Raw genomic sequence first — 19,639 nt, 5'->3', positions numbered from 1 at the left:
CTTTATTCATTTGTATTGTAATTGAAACTAATTAGGTATTTACATAAATAAGGTGATTGCTGAACAATGCGGCGCCAAATTCAAATTTATAGAGGTTTTTCGGCATTAACGGATTCAATTCTAATCTTAATGCATTGGTATTTCCAACACATTTTCAAGGACATATCACAGCAATTTATTTTAGGCAAATTGTTATGGGATTCGTAGAAAAAAATGTCCGATTGCCGGGAAACTATTTCGAATTGATAAGGATAAGAATTGAAGCCGTTAGAAACATCAAAAAATGTGAATTTGTCGCCACAGTCAGTAGTTAGAATTCCCCTTAATTATTTGTTGATGTTTGTTAAAACATAATATACCTATTTTTTAATTCTGTTTTGTAGCTATTTATTAATTAAAGTTGTAATTTTATTATAATTTAGATTGTAATTTTGACATGTACCTAATTTATATTTTATTTAAATAAATGACTACATTAAGTTATTAAATGTCGTTTTATTTATTTCTACTCAACGAAACAAACCATACTGTTCCTAACCTAAGGAGGTATAAATATACGTATACATACGAGTAATACCTATGCATATAGGAAAATGTTGTACCATCGTTAGTCACTAGATGGAGCTCTACCCCAGACAAAGCTGAAGACTCTATACCCATCCTATATAAGTTACTCTATGGTTGAAAACATAAACAAACGTCAAACGCTGGTCGCTGATTGCTGTCTGTTGTCATGTGGTTGTCATGGTTGCAGTAATAATTTTACGTGTGACCTTGGCTGTTTTCCAATTACAGAGCATAAGGCGCGGGTCAAACACAAGCGGCGCGGGCGCGGGCGTGCCATAAGCGCACCTCTTGAATCTGTTTTGCACCACGTCCTTCTTATACATTTTGTATGAAAGAATTTTGGAAAGGCGACGAGGCGGCACGCCACGGTTGCGCCGCGGGCGTACCGCAGGCGCGCTTCCCCCATCGCATCCAAATAGAGGTCAATTCACGGTCATACACAATCAAAAACAAATCGGGTGGTATAGACCGGGAGATACTGACACAAAATTTCGAGTCATTTGTAACAGGATGGCGGTTCTACGGGGGTCTTAGTACGCAATGACAAAAACGAAAATGATGGTGTGAACGCTGGTACCGGTGGCTTAGTCGCGTGGGCGTTAGTCGAACTCGTCGGAAAAATAGCGAAAGTCAAACGATTTGTAACACAAAAATTTTAGAATTTACCGATAGCCCATAAAAAAGAAGTAGGCGGTAGTGTCATGCCATACTTTTCCGGTGTGACTTACAGCCCGCCATACCGACGCGAATGTGTTGATTTAAATAAAACAATTATTCAACCATTTGTACCAGGCTAACTTTTGCACAGGTAACCATCGTCGTGCAGCCATTTACGAAAATCGCCATGCCATACTTTTCGGACGATTCCAAATGGTCGCCATACCGCCGAAAATCTGCAAAAAAATTTATTTTGCCAAATTTTTTGTACCAGTATTGCATTTGGATTTTTGGAGAGTATTTGATAAAATGTGACCATTGTTATATTTGCCATACTTCTAGTAGGGGGAAAAAGTGCTGTCATACTTAAAAAAATAATTTATTATTAATTTATATAAGTGAAAATTTCCAACACCTAGATCTTTGAAATTTTGTATTTATATTCGTTGATCCTCAAACTTACAGGAAAAATAAGTGCCATACTGTTACAAATCGTTTGACTTTCGCTATTTTCCGACGAGTTCGACTAACTCCCACGCGACTAAGCCACCGGTACCAGCGTTCACACCATCATTTTCCTTTTTGTCATTGCGTACTAAGACCCCTGTAGAACCACCATCCTGTTACAAATGACTCGAAATTTTGTGTCAGTATCTCCCGGTCTATAGTAGGAGACGGTAGCCTGTCAGTCAAAAATGTGTTCTCTCTGTGTGGAATTATATAGAGCTGCTATTATATACCCTTCTTCGTTTTGTTTTTAAAGGTGAATTGAATTAATCGATGAAATTATTTACACAGGTGATGGCAGTAGGGAAAGTGAAAATGAAGAAGAGCATAATGAAAGTTCCCATGTATTTACAATGTCAGAAATAAAGATAATCCTGATTTTGATTGTGTTCTTTATTTATTTGTAATTGTAATAATATTGTGGAATGATCAGTACTGTAAATACTTTTGAACTGAGATTTTAATGATAAGATTTATATGGTTTAAATGTAAACCTGTGTTTGAAAACCATATTTTATCTATACTAATATTATAAAGAGGAAAGGTTTGTATGTATGTATGTATGTATGTATGTATGGTTTTCACGCATAAACTAGGTACTGGACCGATTTTGATGAAATTTGGCACAGATAATCTTTAGACCCTGAGAAAGAACATAGGCTACCTTTTATTGCGAAATATGTACCACGGGCGAAGCCGGGGCGGACCGCTAGTACAATATAAATTTTGTGTTATTTTAACCTTCTTTTCTTCCATCATTACACCAGTACTACTTTAAAATTACTTTAAAAGTACTATAAAATTTTCCAAGTAAATTCCAACATTTCCAACAAAGATATATTTGCAATCGTGGGGTTATCCTCGCTATTTACTTACAAGGAATTATCAAAACAAAATCGTTACTTTCAAATTAATGTTAAACTCTTTTAGCACAAAAAACATAATTTTACCTAATTATGCATGAAGAAAATGCATTTAACCACTCTATATAAATATCATTTTCGGACGCCAACAGCGCGCCCGATGCGCGCCGGCAGGCGCGCCGGCAGCGCGCCCGAGGCGCGCCGGCAGGCGCGCCCGCGGTGCGCCCGATGCGCGCCGCGCCGCTTGTATATGTCCCGCGCCTAATGCGACTCAGTGCCGCACAATGCCGAATTATGCTGATACTTAATTGGAACATGAAACGCACCAGCAGGTTGCGTGAAGTTCAGTGTTGAAAAAAAAAATATTCATAGAGTTAGCAATAACCTCATTTAATGTGTAAATAAAGTGGTATACACATCGAGATAGTATGTACTACGTACTAGAGAGGCGATCGCTACTACACTCTCTTTAACACGAGCTAGAGGCAAGAATCACAAGTCTCTTTAGTCTGTGCCGGACTGTGCCCCCCGCTTGCCGCGTCAACACGTGTTATTGCTCTGTTCAAAATGCCTTCGTGTGTGCTAAGATATTGTTTTAAGAGTTCCCATAATACAAACAAAGCCCGAGGAGTGACTTTTCACCAGTAAGTTTCCTTATTATTAATAAGTCATGCATTTTACTAATATTGTTATCATTTTGCGAAAAATCACCACGCGTTCTGCGTTTCGCGCCATTTTTCATAGACTAACAGCACAGACGTGACACTATCGATGAGTCTGTTAAAAAATGTAACTGGATTTTTTTAACTATGAATATACAATATATACTAGGAAAGATTACCGTGGTGTAGTACCTAAATATTTATACTTTTACCCGACTACGCAAAGTAAAACAGTAGGTTATATTAAATAATATTTATTTATTTACCTATTTTTATTTATTAAAAAAAGGTTCATCAACAGTTGTTCCAATAGGATTTATAAATTATTATGCACAACAATTACAAATAAACACAACATTCACAGGTACTAATACAGTAAAAGTTCCTTAATCGCGCTTCCTTTATTCGCGTTTTCACTATTCGCGGTTTAAAAAAATGCGACCCAATTTCTATATTTGCGACTAAAAATTTTTTTTATTCGCGCATTTAATAAGTATATACATAATAATAAAATTATTCCAATAGGTATCTTACCCAATATCCTTGTCAAATGGACTAATAAGAAAGTAAAATAGATCCTATTACAAGTTTGCCTAAAGTACATAATATTATGTTCTTAAATGATATCGCCGAGGCCTTTGACACAAGCCGCCTTTGTCGCAAGCCGCCTCTGCGGCGATTGATGTTTTTGAGAATGTAAATAAACAGAATGGAAGCAACTTTAAAACTCAATAAATAAAGTATATTTTTAAATGTAGTTCCGTTTATAGGTAGTAAAAGCCGCTTTGCGTATTTATTGTTTCGTCTTTCACATTCGTTACAAAAATTGTGATTGAGTAAGGGGGCGTCCATAAATTACGTGAGGTGTTTTTTTAAATTTTCTGCCCCTCCCTCCCCCCCTGGTGAGATGTCGTGAGATTTTATTCAACCCCCTCCCCCATCCTCGAATCTCACGTGAGATTTTTCAAAATGTGAGTTTCTTATACGTAAACGCCATCAACATTGAATCATCGTATCCATTTAATTAGGGCTATTATAAACCAATACTCCAAAATTCGATTACATCATGAAGCAAAAACTGATAAAACTATTGATTACTACACAAAACGACAAAAGCTTACTAAATTGATATTATTTAAAGGAAATTAAAATATATAGTTTAATATAAAATCCTCTTTTTATTAATTCCCTAGTATCAGTACCACCAGATAGTACCGAGTAAACAGATTGCACAATGTGTCGCATCTGCACGCATTGCTTAATCTTTGAACTTGAAGCCACGCCTCGCTCGTTCCACTCGTAACCCACCACATCGGCCGCGCGCAATGTTTTTGTTTGGAATAACCTCTCTATGGGTATACATAAGTAATTTGGATTTTGATTATTTCATTAACATTTTTTCCAATGTTTGTAGGTACCTTCATCCATACTTATATTTATTTTTTAACACAATTTGAATTAACTTTGATTATTTCGAAAAAACTATATAATGAAACGAAAGCTTTAAATTTTTTTCCAACAATTAATAATTACTAACGATAAATCGATTGCACGCATCAATTCACGCGCATTACTTTTTCTAGTGCTCGATTGTGCGAAGCGTTGCTGTATTCAACGTTAAGCATTATGCCGCATAATGCGCTCTAGTGCTGTAATTGGAAAACGGGGCTTGTGTCACTCGTGTGTCACTGCTTTTGCCTACATTGCCAAAGAAGAAAAAAGTTTCTGAATTAAAAATGTCTTTTTTTTTCAGTTTGCTCAATTCATACTGGTTCAGTATGATCAATTGCAGATTGAGTTGTAATAGATTCGATGCCGAGTCTAATATTTGCTGGAAAATAAAATGTCGAATATGTTACAGACTACAGTAATAATAAATAAAAACCATTCACCAAAAGCGTGGCGATGCAAGCAATTTATGGGATTACATTATCTAATTTCAAGAATTGTTTTGACTAAGATTTACCTTAAATTATTATACAAATATTATTACTCGCATTATTTTACAACTTCATGTTGTAAAAGAATGCGAGCTAAGGGCGTATTCAGAAAGAAAGCTTGAAACTTATATGCGCTTATCGGCGCTTGTCAACGCTGGTTCGTTCTACACAAAGGAAGCAGGTTGAAGCAGACCAAAACAAATTTTATATGGCAGCGCCCAGCGCTGACCGCGCTTGTTGAAGCTTGTCGGAACTTGTCGGCGCCGATCAGCGCTTATCGGCGCGTGTTCATATATTTTCCTGCGCTGGTTACCAGCGCTGACAAGCGCCAATAAGCGCTTATACGTTTCAAGCTTTCTTTCTGAATACGCCCTTACGCTTCCATATAACAACATTACCTATCGTTTTTTGGTAAGAGTTGGATAAAAATACGAGGCTATTTTCTATTGGTTTATTGAATTTTGACATAATCTCTTTTAGTTCTAGGCTTTTCCGTTCTCTCGACCAATCAAAGAACGACGAATTGTCTTGTCTAGCTGACTGAGTTAAAATCTGTCAAAGTTGAATAAATTGTGAATGTGATCGTAGAAGTAAAATGTGTTTCGTTGATATTGGAGATTGTAATTTAGAAAACCAATGTTTTATGTGATAAAATAATAATAGATATATTTTAATCATGCTTCTCAGGTCGACATACGTTTGGATCTTTTACTTCATATCAACTTTAGTTTTAGTAACCGCTGGTCGGGATTTTTATCAAATACTTGGCGTATCACGCTCGGCATCAACAAATGATATTAAAAAAGCCTATAGAAAATTAGCAAAAGCTCTGCATCCAGATAAGAATCAAGACGACCCAGATGCATCGCAGAAGTTTCAAGATCTTGGAGCCGCATATGAGGCCCTGTCAGACCCTGAAAAAAGAGAGTTGTACGATAGGTGCGGCGAAGATTGCTTGAAGAAAGATGGTATGATGAACAATAATGATCCCTTTGCGAGCTTTTTCGGTGATTTTGGTTTTCATTTTGGTGGCGAGTCTCAGCAACATGAAACACCTAGAGGGGCGGACGTTGTTATGGAACTTACTGTTACATTAGAAGAACTATATAATGGAAATTTCATTGAAGTAAGTACAACAGGTTTTGTTTTTGTTTTCATATATAATTTCTATGTAACCAGATAAATATGTATGATGACTTGATTTCAGATTACCCGTAACAAACCAGTAATAAAGCCTGCATCAGGGACTCGAAAATGTAACTGTAGACAAGAAATGGTAACGAGAAATTTGGGTCCAGGTCGTTTCCAGATGATGCAACAAACAGTCTGTGATGAATGTCCTAATGTTAAGTTAGTTAATGAAGAGAGGCTTTTAGAAATTGAGGTAAGCTCTTTTGTTATTTACTTAGGAATGTAGCTTTTAATTAAAAGTGGCTTGAAAAAGATTATTATTTTAAAGAATACAGAATAGGTGCGAATCAATTACTATGAAAATAATAAGTTAATTTACTGTACAAAACAAACCCGGGCTCCAAATATTGACTGTTTTAATGTTTTTCAAGAGTTAGCTAGATTTTATGATTAAATTGAGGAAAATCAGTAAATGAAGCCCTTCATATTTCATACTTATAGGTACTACATTGTTGGTGTGTGTTAAACTATAAAAATAAATATGTATACAGGTTGAAGTGGGTGCACCAGACAACCATAAGACAAAATTAAGAGGTGAAGGAGAACCACACATGGATGGTGAGCCGGGCGACTTGGTCATTGTGTTCCGTACAGAAAGGCATCCACAATTCACAAGACGCGGTGATGATTTATACACAAATGTCACTATATCTTTACAGGTTAGTTGAATCAATGATCTGAAGATACCTGGAAGTAATATGTTTAAAAATATATTCAATAAGCATAAAAATTGAGATCTAGAATTAAATAAAATGTGGTCTTAGAAATGCAGATTTAATTTCTCAGAATTGATTTCCACACTTTAATTTCACATGCCATAAATTGTATCAAGGCCATATTTGTGATAACAATACAGTTGATAAAACAACTGGTATATTGCGTTTCATTAAAGAAACGAATCTTCAATGGCGGCCAAAGCTGACACCGACGTATGGTAGGGTCAGCAAAAAAGAAAATAAAAATAACGTAAATGGATAATTATTTTATTAATTATTTCAAATTGTTTGTTGACAAACTTTTTTGTTATGGTATTTGTGTATTTATATGAATTATCATATTTACGTATACAGAATGTAACAAAATCTCCATAATATTTGTAATGAGCCCATAAAACTGAACAACTTTTCCCAAAGAACATATTTTGTCAAATTCCAATAAAACATTATTTACTTTCGCAAATGCATTGTAAATTTATGATAAAAACTATTATAGGGAAAATCAAATACATTTTAGTGAATGTATTTTTCGATATTTTTTTTGCATGCCGTACGGCCGTGTGTAAGCGAGAGGGAATGATAAGCGCCGCCATTGAAGATTCGTTTCTTTAATGAACTGCGTTATACATATAATTAACAATGTGTTAATTAAATTGTTTCCTTTCATACAGGACGCTCTTACTGGATTCACATTGGAATTAATACATCTTGATGGGCATAAAGTGTCAGTATCAAGGGATAAAGTGACATGGGCTGGTGCTCGTGTAAGGAAGAAGGGCGAAGGCATGCCCAACTTTGAAAATAACAACCTACATGGTAACCTGTATGTCACATTTGACATAGATTTTCCGAAACAAGACTTTACTGATGATGAAAAAGAAGGTAATTGATTTTTAAATAAAAATTTCATGTCTGTTAGTAATTTGTTTATCAATAAATTGAAGACCAAATATGTTCTATTTTGCCTTTAAACTAGTAGGGGAGCCCAGGATGCTAAATGTGGATTTACTCGAGCGTCACGGGAACCTATTAGAATTGGTAGATTAGACCATAGCGAGAAAAAAAGGTCCTATAATGTTTTCACTTTTAGCGGTGGGGAAGGGTTTTTTGATTTTTTTTAATTTAAAAAAGAAAAAAATTGGCTTGGAAATACTCAAGCGCGTTAGATATTGATATTTTGCATGCTCCAGGACGTCACTGAAAAAAAGTATACGTTAATCTGACGATTTAAGTGGCGGTTTAATCGCTATGAAGAAAGGGTAAAAAATTAAAGTAATATTATTCGAGCGCGTCAGATTAATATATGGGGGGGTTAATTACAATATAAGAAGTCCCCATTTCGCTAATCTGATGATTCGAGCTCATAGAAATCTAAATAACAAGACACATAGAAGTGCTTTAATGTCATAATTCGTATGAAAACCGCTGTCGCCAAAATCAACACATTCAAACCGAAAGCTAAACAGTACACACAAGTAAACTATGCCTTTTATTGGACAGCTTGATTTTAGTGAAAACTAACTTATCTATTAAATTAAGCTTTTGAATATGTTTCCTAACGCACGAATTAGAATAACATCCCTAAGTATATGAGACTTTTTGCTCCAATACGAACAAACGTGATAATAAGAATGGTCGACTGTGTCATTCATTGTTATTTCGATTACTATGGTGACGCTCGTAATACTTGTAAATATTCTATAATTTTAAGGAAAAACGGCATTATTTCTAAAAAAAAATATTTTCCGATGAAATGTTATTCCTTTATAAGTATAATTACAACTTGTGGAAGAATTTCCGCAATGGGAATTGCTGAAACACACCATGTATACACTCATACGTCTCCAGAGCAACTGAACAGTGACGAATGCACTGGTGTTGTGCAAATCACCTGAGTGGCGACAAGGTCACGCACGCTTACGACTTCTAGTGTCTTGTTATTTAGATTTCTATGTTCGAGCTCAACCTTAGGGAATTATGGATTATTCAAATTTTCCAGCGGGGCCCCTGAGCGCACCCACCAACCATAACTGCTCATATTGTCTAGAGGTACTAATGAATAGCTAAGGTACCGTCCCTTATAGTAATCTGACGCGCTCGAGTAAATCCCAAAATCCCCTCTTGGGCTCCCCTACTATAATAAAGCAAGTTTATTGAAACATTTGTATTATATTTTATACATAGCAATTTTACCTAATATACAAATAATTATGATACTTAGTTTTAGAAAATAAGTTTTAATCCCATTTGATTTATGAATTTTTAAAACGCTTACAACAAAGCTCATACTGATTGAATTTGCAAAGTCATGATAACACATTTTTTTATTGTTTCAGCTTTGCGGAAAATCCTCCGACAATCACCAAATAATAAAGTGTATAATGGACTTTAGTGAAATAAAAATTGACTTTAATTTATTTAAGTAGTAGTGAATTTGAGTGGTATGATCATAAAACATGTGAGTCAAGATATGAAAGCTCAATGGTTTTTGTAAAATAAAGTTGTCATGTACCTAATGTTTTTTTTTATTTTACCCATAAAACCATGTTACAACCATTAGGTATTTTTTATACCCAAACACACAGCGAACACAGCAAAGTAGAGGACTATTTTCGATAGGATCCCAGTAAAGACGAAAGAAAATTTGTGTCAGTCTGGCAGATTGCTAAGTATTGAAACTAGGCTCTATATGGAGACATGGGTTTAATTACTTAATAAAACAAAAATTTTGGCAACAGTAAAATTTTATTAACAAAATACAACCCACAAATAATACAATGGATTATATTATAATATTGATAGAATTCATTACATTTAAAAAAGTAAATATAAAAAATTACAGATGAACTTTTCTATAAAAACAGTAGTTTAGTAATATTTGAAGAAGGAAAATACTTTGTCATTTTTAAAGAACTTAGTATGTTTTTTTTAAATATCACTACATCACAATTTACGTGAATTCATATTGTAACAAATAAAATAAACTATCATACATTTGATATTTTATTTTATTAATTGATACTAGTTTACTAGCCTATTTCTAGTCATATTATGAAAATAATTGATTCACATGATACTATTCACATTTCACAAGGTTCATTTATCTCATAAAAAATATTATGTATAACAGAAATACAAGGCTTACAACTTTGCTTACAATATAAAAATGATTTGCAAAATAAGACAATCTCTTTTCGCATGTAAAAAAAATACTTATTGTTATATCTTTTCAGCAATAACATTTATCATATTTATATTTAACATATTGTTTACATTATGAAACAAACATTTTAGTTATTTATTTTTTTCACAAATCGTGTTTAGGTGTAATGAGGCAAGAGTCGTGTGCCGTGCAGTGCGGCCGCGGCGGTTTGCAGCACGCCTTTGACGTCCGCGCGCGCAATTATTCCTGACTTCACGTCGGCTGATACGTCCCGTAGCGAGCAAGATGTTTGCAATAATAATAAAAAAAATTGGTTGTCTGTAAAGTCCTTTACTGACGATAGTTGAACGTGACATCGTCTGATTGTGCTTCTTTGTCCCTCGTTCCGTGCTCTCGCTTGCACTTCAAGCCTCACATGGAACGCCTCAGAGCGAGGTAACGCCGCATGATTCATGTTTTTTCGTGCGTGCAGCCGGCTCTATCGAATTATAAGACGTTGTCACGTCAATAATTTTGCATGAAAACCAAGAAGCTTATATCTAATACACTGGAGATTGCACTATGACCATTAACTTATAACAAGAAAATATGACGTTGAATGACGCCTGTATGTTTTTTTATCCCTTTCACACCAACTTGCAATCTCCAGTGTATTAGATATAAGCTTCTCGATCAAAACCAAATCAACAGAACGCAATCAATTCAACACTGACAATGTTAACTATTCCTATGTAATGAGACAGGTGTCATGTGCGGTAGGCTGTGCTGTGTCGAGATGCGGCGAGGCGGTTTGTAGCACGCTGTTTACGACCGCTCTCGCGAGATAGCCCAGTGTCACGCCGGCCGTTGCGCCCGCTAGTGAACACGACGTTTCTGGTTGGCCGCTATCCTGTGTTTTATTCAAGTTACATATTTGAAAATTCGCTTTGTAAACATTGAGGGATATGATTTTTTCTAATAGGTTATATATTAATTTGTTCAAGGAAAGAAATAGAAAATATTGTAATTTTTTACTGTAAATTTTTTTGTATTCAAAGGATTAGGTTTTGAAATTTGGTACAGGACAATAAACACATACTTTGACCTATGAGCATTGAGTACTTTGTGTTATCAAACCACTTCGATAAGAGCTAGCGCGCACGAGCAACTTTGTCTCCGCAACTATTTTGTCTCTCCCATCAATTGTATGGGGAGTTGCGTCGCTACGTGCGCGCACTTTCATACTAGCTCATGGGTGGAGAGACAAAATAGTTGCGGAAACAAAGTTGCTCGTGCGCGCTAGCTCTAAGATTCTGGTGCAAGGTTTGACCATATACATAGAGTATCTATTAAACAGAGCAAATATTTTGCGGTTACAACGCAGGATTGTAGCGAACACAGAGCACTCACCTTAGCATACGTAGAATGTGCGTCATCTAACAACTTGTCAAGATCCAGAGGCTGTTGCATATACAGTTCGGGATTGCGGCGCAAGATTGTAGCGAACACACAGAGTAGCTCGACACAGAGCTGGCGCCGCGCTGCGGACGCGATGCGAACTAACGCTTCCTCTACGAGTAACGCGAATGATAACTCCGAACGGGACATATTTACTAGAGTCGGCTGGGCGGCGATTGCATGACCCTGAAATCAAAATAATATAAGAAATAATATTAATATTAATGATGCTTAGAATCAAGGTAATATAATGGATAAATATAAACAATCAAATATCCAGGTATATCACATAGGTAATATAAGGTTTTCGGTAACAATTTCTTCCAAGCAGTGATATTATACAAAATTATGAGAGTAAAGAAAAAGCATCCTTAATTTGTAGGACATAAAGTTTTTTTCTTACTTGCACAATGATTCCCTTTGGTGTTCGCAGAAGTATATCCCAGACCTGTACATAGAAGTGTTTTGGAACTCGACAAAGGCAACCTTCGAGCTGACGGCGCTGTAGAGGTGTTAACCTTAAAACATATAACAAAAATTACATAACAATATGTCATTTACAAGATTAAAAAAAATGTATTATTAATATCAATATTTACCCTTTCTCATCAGCCCAATCAGAAACAGTTAGAACTTTTTGTAGAAGAGTACGCAATTTGTACGGCGACAAACTTTCCAATGTGGCATCTGCTTTTTTCTCATTAGGGAATATCTCCAAATAAATCCGAATAGCTTCGAGAACCCAACCGACTCGAATTTTGAGAATGCCTCTAAACATGTCCGGATTTGTGCCTATTAGTCGTCCACAGTATAATACTATTTCCTGAAAAATAAAGATATGATTTCATTATAAGTAGTCATTACGATTAAAAGTAATCTTAAAAAATCTGTCTCTAGTCTGTCTGTTCGCAACAAACTCCAAAAACTACTAAACAAATTTGTATGTAGTTTCCACCAATAGATATACTTAACTACCTGTTGTAATACAGCTCCAATAACATCATAGGGTTGAATAGTGCAATACATAACAGATTGTATTTCTCCGGGCGTCATTGGTTTGTCGAACACTGTCTCTTTCTGACCAATCACACCTACAGTGAGCTGCAATCAGTAATGCATTTATGATAAATTAAATCTAAATACAAGAAAAAAAAACAAATAAAAATAGCAATATTTGTTGTATGGTAAACTGTAACGAATTCAAAATACAATAATCATTCACACTTCGTTACTACTACATCTGCTGCTGAAACGTTACAACTATATTATCTGTAGCTCTACCATGAGTTAAAGCACAAGATACTTGCTAGCGATTGTAGTAAGCGGTTTGTATAAAATTTCGTACAGCGCCCCTAGTGTGCCGTAGCGGAACTAAAAGTCCTACCATGAAGTGCAATAGTATACTATAGTAGATAACTATACTACACCCGCTGTAGTAACCATACAATTTTTGCACCATGAGTTCTAATTTTGACATATGTCATAACTATTCGACGATAGATACGTCATTCACGGTAAATAATCTCGTGGAAGTTAAGAACTATTCACGTTTACTATTGTAGTTACGTCAGACGATTTAACTATGTCAACTCATGGTAGAGGTACTGAACATTAGAGCAACATCATTATCAGTAAAAACTAACCTGTTTCCCATTGACCAAAACAGTGGTAATAAAAGGGCTAATAGAATCCACAGTATGATTGAGCAGAGAGGAACAATAGCGCACCGCCTTCCAGTGCCGCAGCACACCCGCGCTGTGGTACAGGCTCTTGAGCGACTCTAGAGCATTCACACCGTTCACCTGCATATAAATATATCATACAATAACCTGCATACATATTTGTTATCTTGCCAAGGGCTCGACAAGTCGATGGGTTGCAAATTTATAGACGATTTTTAACTAAATATGGCTGAAATGAGATATTTACTACGTTTTGGTATGTTTTTAATTTCATTATAAACTTATTCATCATTTATTTACTTTTTATGTGTTTGTTTTGAAGACTTTATTGTACCTACTTAAGAACTGTTTTTATCCCATTGAGCCCCGAACGGCCCGATCGGTCCACGACACAATAGATTTTCTATTGTGTCTGTGATTCCGGGGCCTGAGTTATTAAACAAGAGTCTTTTATTTTTGTGACTATGTCATGCGTCGCGCGGTGCGTCTACGCTTTATAGTTGACGCTCTACTCTATATACGATTACTACACAACCATAGGCTATATTACCTCATACATCGGCCCCTCTCTATCCATCAGGATGCCCCACAGCTGCGACTGCGCGAATATATTATCTGTGCCCCGCAACGCCGATACCACGTCATGTGTAGCTCTGTGCTTGTAAGCTTCGAAGTTAACACTTTGTTCGCGGTACGTGAGTGTTCGCGGCACGTCTGTTAGAGATTGGTAACCGATGTAGTCGTGTTGGAGTTGCTTGAACTGCGTGAACATTTCTGACGGGAACTCGCCTTGGCTCATGAAGTCAAGGTGCTCTGTGAATGAAGTTGATTGAGTTATAATTCAAATATAAAATTATCGGACCATACAAATTATTAACAAAAAATAATGAAGTAAAATTTATTCTGGAAATTTATTCCGAGTTGAAATTAATTGCTCGTTTAAGTTAAACTACTCGCTTTCTTAAAAAAAAAAAAAACAGTTTAACAATAAAATATTATCTATACATATAATAAAATCGTAGGAAAGTCAAAACTGTACATTGAATATTTTTTTAAAAGAATACATAATCCATGATCTATAATCGATATAGAAGCCAAAAATATAGTTTTTAGAATTTTTGTCTGTTTGTCTGTTTGTCTGTTTGTCTGTTTGTCTGTATGTTTGTCCGAGCTAATCTCGAAAAGTACTGCATAGATTGACTTCAAATTTTGCATGAATATTACTAACAGGTCGTGTGAGGTTTTTTTAAACATATTATCATGCTATCACCTCCGGGGGAGGAGCTGTGAACCTTTACTTTTCTTACGTATTCCGTGAACTACGACAGCGTACAATCTAAAGACTCATGTTTAAATGTTGTTTTTGAGTAAGCCATGCTATTATCTAGCTTTACACTATAAAAACTACGTCATTTACGTTATTTGGGCAGAGAAACTGTTTAATGAATCTTAGTACTATAAAGACAAATTTGATTCAGCGCCATCTATGAGATTTCGTAAAAATCAAATCAATTTACATGTTAACACTACTGAACACAATGTTAAAAATTAATAATTTAAATATAATTATGTTATTTATTTATTAACCCATAATAAATCTTCCCTTCCCTATAAGGTGCGCTTATATAATTCGTGTGAATATACTACATTTTTAAAAGTGAGGGTAGATGTATATTATTTTAAGTCAAACTAGACACCATTACAGTTAATCTAATATTGATTGTGTTCATTGGTTACATTTTTAAAAATCTTCGTGTTTTAATAATTCGATCACGAGGCGGGACTCTAATACAAAAAGGTTAGTTCGTTGATAATTATTATTCCTTCATCATTTACATGTTGTTAGTAAAAATATACTTTGACTGTTAATACTTTTGTTCAGTATTTATCTGTATGATTATTGCTTGGTAATTAATATATTTTCATGTCGTATACCTAATTATAAACATAAGTGTGATGTGAAACTAGCTGGATTTATTTTTACACACTCACAGTCTTATATTTTGTGTTAATGTTAAAATAGTATTAATAGTGTAAATCATAATATTTTTTCAAAGTTAAAAATATTTCCTTTTTTCTGATGGTGTTGCCATCGAATTAAACCGCGCTGTCGTTTCGTTCACAAAAAGTCATGTTATTAGGACCGAATATGTAGCCGCCTCAACTTACGGAAACGAGAGTAACCTGCGTTGTCTGTTAGTTATTATATAGTCGAATTTAACGTTACATGGAAATTGGAATCTAAATATATGTATACCTACTTATATTAAATCTGTAGAGGTCAATTCTGCACATGAAATATATTTCCTAAATAACTATCACGAGGTGATTAGAGATCGACATCGACGTCAAAAATGTTTGTCCGTCTGTCTGTCTGTATAACCGTTATAGAAACAAAAACTACTCGACGGATTTAAACGAAACTTGGTACAATTATTTTTCATATTCGTGAGCAGAGCAGCAACTCCATTTTTAAGCTTTCGTCGCGTGTGCGTTCTTAATGCGTGTATCTTAATGGTTAAAGCTACACAGAAATCAAGTATGAAAGAAATGTTCTCCATATTATATAAAAAATATCTCCCGACATCATAAATGTCTATCTTTTATGGTTGAGCTTAGGAGTTCAAAGCTTTCTGATTATATTTGTCTACTAGCTGTCCCCGCGACTTCGTTCGCGTGGAATAGTGACTATGGGACCTATGCATGGGCTCAGGGTGGGGCAACAATAAAAAATCATTTTTATTTTCATGCTCCCACTCCCGCGCCCACTCGCACTCCCACGCCATATGCCACGTTCAGTCCCAATCCCACGCCCACGCCCACTCCCCTTCACAATTAGTACCTACCAGATCAAAGCCAGGGTAAGCGCCCCACCCAGCCCCACCGTGGCTACGCCCATGCTGAATTACTACTTAACATACAATTATTGAGTAAATACGTACAACCATACTGTACTGTTGTACTACCATAAATAATTAAAAGAATTGTTATTAAAATTTCTTACTAAACTGAGCTAAAAAACTTACGTACCAAATTATTAAAGAAAATCAAGAAATGAAATGCCTAACCTATACCAAATAGTTACTACATATTGTAATTAAAAATTATGATTAGTATATAATATCGAAAATCAAAAAAGAAATGCCTAACTAATTCTACGTAAAATTTCTTTTAAATTATGTCATATTATTTTTTAGGAACCAGGGGGGGGGAGAGGAGCAAATTCTATTTCCTTCCTTTCTTAAACGGATGTTTTTAATAATCTATGGTGTAGCCAGTAGCCACTGATCAGCTTAATCGATACTCAGTTTTTATCAAATCCAGAAACAAATCCAAATTAGATCTTTCCTGTCTCACGCACGTAACTAAAGGCTGAAGAGAGAGAGAGCACGTAACTAAACCGTTTAGACGAAGAAAAGTGTATAGAAAAAGGAATAAATAATTTCATAAACTTCCCGACGATCTTTAAAAATAAATTATAACTTTCATTTTTTTCATTCCCACTTTTACCCCTATGTAGGTATAATAAGTGGATGAACCAATTTTGATACACTTTATCTAAGAACCAGCGTCGGAAAATATTCTGCCTAACAAAAAAAACCGCATCTAATTCGGTTTACCTGTTAGCCAGCTACGGTGCCATAGACAGACACACACACACACACAGAAATACATAGCGGTCAAACACATAACACCAGTCTTTTTGCGTCGGGGGCTAAAAATATAATACGACATAATTTAAAGGACATTTTATGTGGAAAATTTACCTATACACCAGGGTAGATAATTTTTGAAACAAAAAAAAATCGCAGTAGGATGAAACCCATTAGAAAAGGATATGATAAACATGTAAGGAAAAATAAATTACGGTCAATCGGAGTTCGGGAAGTGGGAGGGGGGAGCTTTTAAGAGAAAAAAATGGTTTCTCTTGATTTCTCGATAATAATAACACCTGCTAATTTTTTTCTACATATTTTAATTGTACAGACATCACTTTTCCACAATTTTATTATATGTATTGATGATGATGATTGAGATTATAACACTCTTAGTCCGTTTTAATTTTTATTCACCCGCATCAGTGCCACCTAAAAAATCTTTATATATCGAAATTCGAGCAAAGTTAAGAAAATGAGAAATAAGAGTTCTCAAGGATCGTTAGAGATAAGAGGCTTACTATTGACCGAAAACAACATGTGTTATGCCGAACCTGAAACCGCTTCACAACGAGAATTGCGGCTCACAGCTGACCGCGAACGGCATGTACTATCCTGTGAGACCGAAACCTTCACTGAGGGTATATATAACGTCTCACAGCTGATCGCAAATGGCATATTGTACTATCCCGTGAGACCGAAACCCTCACTGAGAGGGAATTACGTCTCACAGCTGATCACGATCGTCATATTTTATCTCGAGAATTCTGAAACTTTTACTCAATATGAAGACCGTTTGACAAATAATAGGGTGCACCATAATATTATTCGATCTCTCGAAGATGAACATGAGCATAAGCAATGACTAGAGTAGGGACGCGAATATTACCATTATTTGAGACAAGAACGATTAATAAGTTTGTTTAATGAAAGATTAAGAATTGAAACTATTGGTCTCTTTAAACGGACGAATAGCGAGAGGCCCGTCTTATTGCAAACAGATTTCGACATAGTCTTAATGACTTAGAGGTAAACATAGAAGATCAATCTACAAATTCGGTGGTGTGGTCCGACAAAATAATATAAAAGTGGGTTTGCTTATAACCTCACAACTGATTACAGATCATCTTCTGTATAGGCGATATTAACGTAGTATGTTCTTTTTGTAATGCTTTAAAGTGGAGTAAGGAGTCGGCTTTCGTTTGAAGATACGCCGGAACCTTTGAAATCACTACTTTTAAGTTTTAGAGGAACATGTGCAATCTAAACAGTTCTTAGACAATATTAGCTCTTATAGTATTGCGTTTTAAATGATCCTTTGGTGCTCAACAATTATTAGATGCTCCTTTCATTCTTACTTTTAAGATACAAGGTCAAGTTTATCATTTGATAGGATCCCTTTTGCCTGAAGGCCAACCTAAGTTTCTTTAAATATATTTTGTATTCGACTACGACGAATAATCGAATACAAGAAATCAATATTTCTCGAATTTAAAACTGAACTCATTTCACAATTTTAGAACATGTTAATTCATCAGGTTAATCCGTATATATGCGTTTTAAATCGACATTAGAAGCTTTTCCTCAAGATGGTGATATTAATATAAAATTGGTATAAATGCCGATAGACGGAAGTCTATCAGCACTCAGGAATTCCCTGAGCGTGTTATAACGCCCAGGCCGCAGTATTACAATTTTTCCTACAGTAGGGCGACGAATGTATTTTCGCATAGCAACGGAGGGGAACTCGTGGGGGGTAAAGTGACGCGGGCCACTTACCACAAACATGTTTAGTTTGTGGTACCGAGCGCGAAAGAAAGTCATCGTGTTTTTAGTAAAGTTACAATGTAAACTAACGTAATTTATTACTTAGGTAAATATTCTATAATGGTGCGCTCAAACTGTTAATCTACATTTAATTTAGATTATTATTTTAATTACTAAGAAATGTAGAATTTAAATCACATTCATTCATGTTTTCCTCAGATATTCGATGTCTATGATTTTCGATGATTTTAAGATTTTCTTATCAGAGTATTCAATTTTAATGTAGTTAAATTTTATAAGAGACAATTAAGAACATTCAAAAATAAAGTGTCACGTATTTTTTTTAAACGACGAATGACGAAAAACGACCGAATCGCGGACGAAGTCGCGGGCAACAGCTATCTATACATATAATAAAATCGTAGGAAAGTCAAAACTGTACATTGAATATTTTTTTAAAAGAATACATAATCCATGATCTATAATCGATATAGAAGCCAAAAATATAGTTTTTAGAATTTTTGTCTGTTTGTCTGTTTGTCTGTTTGTCTGTTTGTCTGTTTGTCTGTATGTTTGTCCGAGCTAATCTCGAAAAGTACTGCATAGATTGACTTCAAATTTTGCATGAATATTACTAACAGGTCGTGTGAGGTTTTTTTAAACATATTATCATGCTATCACCTCCGGGGGAGGAGCTGTGAACCTTTACTTTTCTTACGTATTCCGTGAACTACGACAGCGTACAATCTAAAGACTCATGTTTAAATGTTGTTTTTGAGTAAGCCATGCTATTATCTAGCTTTACACTATAAAAACTACGTCATTTACGTT

The 19,639-nt window shown here is 35.2% G+C and overlaps 2 protein-coding genes across 4 annotated transcripts in view; one reads left to right on the top strand and one right to left on the bottom strand.

Moving 5' to 3' along the window:
* The first annotated feature begins 5,730 nt into the window (after window positions 1-5,730).
* On the top strand, window positions 5,731-9,619 carry shv (DnaJ heat shock protein family member shriveled). Its single transcript, XM_089703301.1, has 5 exons — window positions 5,731-6,322; window positions 6,404-6,580; window positions 6,879-7,046; window positions 7,775-7,985; window positions 9,440-9,619. Exons 1-5 carry the CDS (start codon window positions 5,873-5,875, stop codon window positions 9,493-9,495), a joined length of 1,062 nt encoding a protein of 353 aa, XP_089559427.1. The 5' UTR covers window positions 5,731-5,872; the 3' UTR covers window positions 9,496-9,619.
* A 207-nt stretch (window positions 9,620-9,826) lies between these two features.
* Window positions 9,827-19,639, bottom strand: part of LOC149490336 (putative phosphorylase b kinase regulatory subunit beta) — a 29,643-nt gene continuing 19,830 nt past the window's right edge. For all 3 annotated transcript variants that reach the window (XM_089703146.1, XM_089703151.1, XM_089703159.1), the window contains 7 exons: window positions 13,936-14,198; window positions 13,347-13,505; window positions 12,679-12,804; window positions 12,303-12,526; window positions 12,107-12,221; window positions 11,656-11,889; window positions 9,827-11,155 (listed from right to left, as the gene is read on the bottom strand). In XM_089703146.1, coding sequence (XP_089559272.1) covers window positions 10,994-11,155; window positions 11,656-11,889; window positions 12,107-12,221; window positions 12,303-12,526; window positions 12,679-12,804; window positions 13,347-13,505; window positions 13,936-14,198 — 1,283 coding nt within the window. In that variant the 3' untranslated portion in view covers window positions 9,827-10,993. The remainder of the gene's footprint in view (window positions 11,156-11,655; window positions 11,890-12,106; window positions 12,222-12,302; window positions 12,527-12,678; window positions 12,805-13,346; window positions 13,506-13,935; window positions 14,199-19,639) is intronic.

This window comes from Colias philodice, chromosome 2 (genome assembly GCF_061535455.1).
Source record: "Colias philodice isolate Cphi_HAF_F1 chromosome 2, ilColPhil1 Martin Lab GWU primary, whole genome shotgun sequence".
NCBI lineage: Eukaryota > Metazoa > Arthropoda > Insecta > Lepidoptera > Pieridae > Colias > Colias philodice.
This window is presented reverse-complemented; position numbering and strand designations above follow the sequence as displayed.